The 5,641-nt window shown below is 37.5% G+C and overlaps 1 protein-coding gene across 1 annotated transcript; it reads right to left on the reverse strand.

Moving 5' to 3' along the window:
* Positions 1-488: 488 nt before the first annotated feature.
* LOC148534958 (olfactory receptor 1G1-like) lies at positions 489-1,466 on the reverse strand. Its single transcript, XM_088464839.1, has one exon. It carries the CDS (start codon positions 1,464-1,466, stop codon positions 489-491), a length of 978 nt encoding a protein of 325 aa, XP_088320965.1.
* Positions 1,467-5,641: the final 4,175 nt, after the last annotated feature.

Raw genomic sequence — 5,641 nt, forward strand, 5'->3', positions numbered from 1 at the left:
GTATAGATAAAAATTGGATGATCTTGGCTAGCTGGTATGTCCTAAACCCCCTCTATATACATGATGGATAGCTCTAACAGCAAGCGATTTCCACTGTGTCCCCTGTTAAATCTTAAAACCACATATTTTGGGGGGGCAAAAAAGCAGCAGATCGACATCCACTTTGGTAGACTGCCATCTCATACATGGAATGGCTTTATGTCTTTTATATATATAAATAAAAATCAGCATTTAATTTAAATCAGGATTGATGAGCAGTTTGATTCTTAGTAAATTACATGGTTTGCAAATCTCACATCAAAATGACAAGTGGTTTGGTATAACTGCCCTCACGGCAAATCTCCCCTCTTTTATTTTCAACCAAACCTCTATCCACTAATGATTTGTACTTGTTTTATATAATACAGGATGGTCAGATATTACATGCAGGATAGTCTGGGGTTGGAAAACAGATCAAAGGAGTAATTTTCTCAAAATGTTGTTTATTACTATGAAGATATAATAATTAATGAACATTTTAAATTGTTCAAATTAATTATTTTTCTAATTTTTAACCAAATGCATCTTTTTATTGCTCTCTTTACATCTTTATTCTGTAGACTGTATATCAGAGGGTTTAACATGGGTGTAACTACAGTGTACAGTACAGTGAAGATCATCTCCAGGACTCTGTAGTGGGCTGAGGGTGGCATCATAAAGACAGAGGTGACTGTCCCATAAAATATGGTGAGGACGGTGAGGTGAGATGAGCAGGTGGAGAAGGCTTTTCTCCTGCCATCTCTGGATTTAATCTTCAGGATGGTGCTAATTATTTTTAAATAAGACAACAAACTGCAGAAGAACGGGCAGAAGCCATATACCAACAATTCTACATATACCACTGTAACATACATTTCCTTGTTGGCGCTAGCAATTTCCATGAGAGATTTAGTATCACAGAAGTATCGGTGGATTATGTATGAATAACAGAAATACATATTTGAGGCTGATAATGTAATAAGAATAGAATTTAAACAACCAGATAGCCATATGGCTTTAGTGAGTTGTACACAAAGTTTCCTGTTGAATATACGGTGATAGTGTAAGGGATTACATATAGCTGCATACCGGTCATAGGCCATTGTGGACAAAAGGACAATTTCTGTGGCGGCAAATACATCAAAAAAATATAACTGGGTAAAGCACTGTATGTAGGACACTGTGTAATTCCCAGACAGTAACATGTACAGCAGCTTAGGGACCGTGACTGTTGTGTAACATATATCTATTAAGGACAAGTTACCAAGAAACAGATACATTGGGGTGTGTAACTGCTTATCCATATATATGACCATTATTATAACAGAATTTGCTATTAGACCTATCAGATATAAAATTAGAAACACAGTGAAAACAAATGAATTATATGCTGATGTAGTAGAAAAAGCCACAATATGGAATTCTGGAAAAAATGTGTAATTATCCATTAGTTTTAAAAAATTGTAGAAAATAACTGTTTTATTGTATTTTTTTAGATAACTTCTTTCTAATCCATTTTTGAAAACCTTATCAGCCTGGAGGATATTCAGGCGTTGACAGATCAGAGTGTTCCGTGATTACTTTATAGGTGACATCATCCGGGGAGAGCACGGGCATAAATAAGACATGACAGTGAGTAATGGCTCTCTCAGTTATTGCTGAAACAACATTTTATATAAACATTTTCAATAATATAAATTAATTTATCTAATACTTTTACCACTGAAGAAATCTATAAAAATATTTTACTCAAGCATCTATTCCATAAACTTCAAAACAACTTTCTAGAGCAATTTATTCACTGTAAATGCTATATAAATATGTAGAAAAAATAATATGGTGTAATATATATAATACTTCTGTACGGTAATAATCAAATTAAAAATAATTTTAAATAAATGGAGAATAAGCTTGCCTGTCTGGGCCATAGCTCCTGTGAGCTAGCAATCAGTTTTTAGACTAGTGAGCTGCAGACCTAAACATCCAAGGTTCTATAGACAGGCACAGATATGTCCTCTTGCATGCGTGTGCCAGCAATTGGATACGCACACTGTGTTTGCAACCATGACTCCATAGGATTGCATGGTGCAACTGCAGTGCTCGCCATAGCATACCATAGTATGTGCTGCTGCGGGTAATCGCATGCCACGATGCTTGTGCATGTTTGTAGCATGATCGGCAAGGATGTAAGAGGACACATCTGCAACTAGCTATGGTATCTTAGTGATGGTCCTGATGAAAAAAACGATTATTTGTATACAATGGTCAGACTTATTTATCTCCAGACAAAGCTTATTCTACTTTATGTGGTATAGAAAATAGCATAATCAGGGTAATTTGTCTTCGCCTTTCTTTTGGATTACTCAATAAATGTTCTGTGGAGGTAGGTAAAGGTCTTTGGACCTCATTCAGATTAGGTGGCGATCACTCGCAACCAACTCGAAGTTTTGGCCCTGCGCATGTGCAGCGGCCGCACTGCGTGTGTGCAAGCCCCGGAGAGAAAGAGAAAATCTCTCGCTCCGGAGCTCTCTACAGAAGGGGCGGCTGTCGATGGTGATCGACAGCTCACCCAGTTTTGTAGGTGGGGCGCGGGGGTGGTTTCACAAATGGAGGTGTTCTGAACGGAATGCCTGCCATTTTATGGGCGGGCACACTGACATCAGCAATGATGTCAGTGGGGAGCTTCCTGCTCGATCAGAGCAGGAAGCTCCCTGGGGCTTGCGGTTGCCGAGACCCAACCTTAGGGTCTCGTCGCAAGCCACGATGGTTGCTGGTCATCCTGTGGTGACCCACAGCTTAGCTTGCGACCAGGAGGCCGCAGTAAAAAAAAGAAGCGGCCACCCTCATTCAGAGAGAGCGATCGCTTATTGCGACCTCCTCTGAATGAGGGCCTTTGTCTTCTTTTGTGATGCATCAATGGAGTAATCCAAAAGCAAGGAGTATAGAGATTATCTAGGGCTAATTAACTCACTCCCCATTTAATATTAAAAAAAAAAATCATTATTTGTATACAATGGTCAGACTTATCTATCTCCAGACAAAGCTTATTCTACTTTACGTGGTATATAAAATAGCATAATCAGGGTCACTTGTCTTCTCCTTGCTTTTGGATTACTCAATAAATGTGCTGTGGAGGAAGGTAAAGTTATTTGTCTTCTTCTGTGATGCATCTATGGAGTAATCCAAAAGCAAGGAGTGGAGAGATTACAGGGCTAATTAACTCACTCCCCATGTATCCCTATTCACTTGTGTAGATATTTAACAGATATATATTGCACTTTGTTTATTTTTTTATGTTTTGGGTAAGAACCTGCTACAATAGTGCTGACTTCCTCTATGGAAGTGAGTGACTGTGTGTACAGTGTGTACAGTATAAGTGCTGTGAGTGACAGTGTGTACAGTATAAATTCTGTGAGTGACTGTATGTACAGTGTATACAGTATAAATGCTGTGAGTGACTGTGTACAGTATAAATGCTGTGAGTGACTGTGTGTACAGTGTGTACAGTATAAATGCTGTGAGTGACTGTGTACAGTATAAATGCTGTGAGTGACTGTGTACAGTATAAATGATGTGAGTGACTGTGTACAGTATAAATGCTGTGAGTGACTGTGTGTACAGTATAAATACTGTGAGTGACTGTGTACAATATAAATACTGTGAGTGACTGTGTGCACAGTATGTACAGTATAAATGCTGTGAGTGACTGTGTTTACAGTATAAATGGTGTGAGTGACTGTGTACAGTGTGTACAGTATAAATGCTGTATAACGGCTGACATATATTGAGGTTGGACAGCTGTAATATACATGGACAGGATATATCAGTACATGATCAGATCAATATTCTCTTTGAAAGCCAGCTCTTTCCTTGCAATGCTCTATGCTGATACATTGTGCACTGCATTGTGTTCTGGCTGCCATTATCTAATCTCTCTTTGAAGTATCTGAATAAATGACTGAAACCATATTGCACTGCAGGTGGGGTATTTACAGTAATGTGCAGAGTTAGATGTGAGAGTGATGTGTCTAAACTTAAATCTATGCTGCAGTGTAACAATAAAGCTGTGCAGCATTTGTGGTCTACATGCAGAAGCAGCCAGTATTTACCCCACATGCAAAAAATAATGAATGTATTTGTTCCCCTCACATTGCAGTATGATTTGTTAAGGTACAAAGTTTCTGGTCTTTTTTTGCTTTGCTCCCAACTCAGGATCAGCATATCAGTAATTAGCTTTTTTTTGCCATGCATTAAATGTTAGCCCCCAATACTCAGTGTTGTAGAATGATAAAGAGAAGACCAGGACTTACTATTGGAATTGCAGACTGGATAACTCTAAGTTCCAGTTTGTTTTACACTGAGGCAATGAAGGAAACTATATATATTTCATACACTATACCACTGAGGAACAGTAGATAGGTGATTACATTATTGGTCCCTTTGCACTTAAGTGCAATTATTTTATAATTATGTGATTCCCTTTTCCATTAATTTGTTATGATATTTTGAGGTATATTGGGATTTTGGTTTCTAAACATTATGACGTGAGCTAAAATAACTTTATTTTCTAATTATAGCAAATAAATCTACAGTAAAGGTATCTAGCTTTAAAGTTAACAGATAACAATCATCAATATAAAATGTGTAAAATATATAAAAATATATTATACAGACATAGATATATTGTATATGGACAGATTTTTTTTGAATTTCAACTGTATTTTATTAATGATTTTTTGTTATAGTATTTGTGACATGTCATTATCATTAATGCTGTCCCATCTATTTAGTGTAAGATATCTTAAAACTAAAACTATCCCTTCACTCTGCCTTTGACTTTATTGTTTTAGTCCTATATTTATATGAATTGTTTTGCAATGCAGTGATATGGACATCTTGAAGCACCCTATAAATAAAAAAAATAATACTAATAATTGCCATGATGCCAGAGGGTAAAGATCTGTCTTCTGTGAAGAAAGATTCAGTTTCTCATGGAGTTTTCCTTATGTGGGCATACAAGCCATGAATTTTAAATCTAAATTGGTCTACTGTGTCGAAGCTCTGTAAAAAAAAAACTCTGCAGCACAGTGAATTTAGCCTTGACATCAGGTGTGTGTTCTTGCTATGCCTCTGCTTACCATGCATGTGATCCATTACCCTGTGATTCCTGCATGTATGCGTATTAAGGTCATAAGCTTGGTATTTTTCTGTCTTCCCAATTCTCACTCCAGTTTGGTGTTAGAAGTGGGATAGAACTTGTCTTAGTTATAATGGATGCCAAAATGTAGACCCTCGTGCATGATATTAAAGAGCTTTATTAGCAGGATTATCAAACAAAATTGGACAGACTTCCTGGAACATAGCAAAGCAGCACCACTGGTAGGGTAGCAGTACAGCAACAGATCATGGCTGTACCCCCTCCCTGAAAAGCAGATTTCATATGCTCTCAGGAATCGCTATTACCTCCTTTCCTACTTTTAGATGTAGTGGAATGCTTGGCAGAAGAAAGGTGTTGTGTGTCATCTGCATATTTATAAAAGTAGACCAGAGGGGATGTGGATACCAGAACAGAAACACTCTCTTGTGATGCAAATTCCCAGAGGCAAGGGCAGAATTTTCCACA

The sequence above is a fragment of the Taudactylus pleione genome, unplaced genomic scaffold (assembly GCF_031769625.1).
Source record: "Taudactylus pleione unplaced genomic scaffold, aTauple2 ptg000061l, whole genome shotgun sequence".
Lineage (NCBI taxonomy): Eukaryota > Metazoa > Chordata > Amphibia > Anura > Myobatrachidae > Taudactylus > Taudactylus pleione.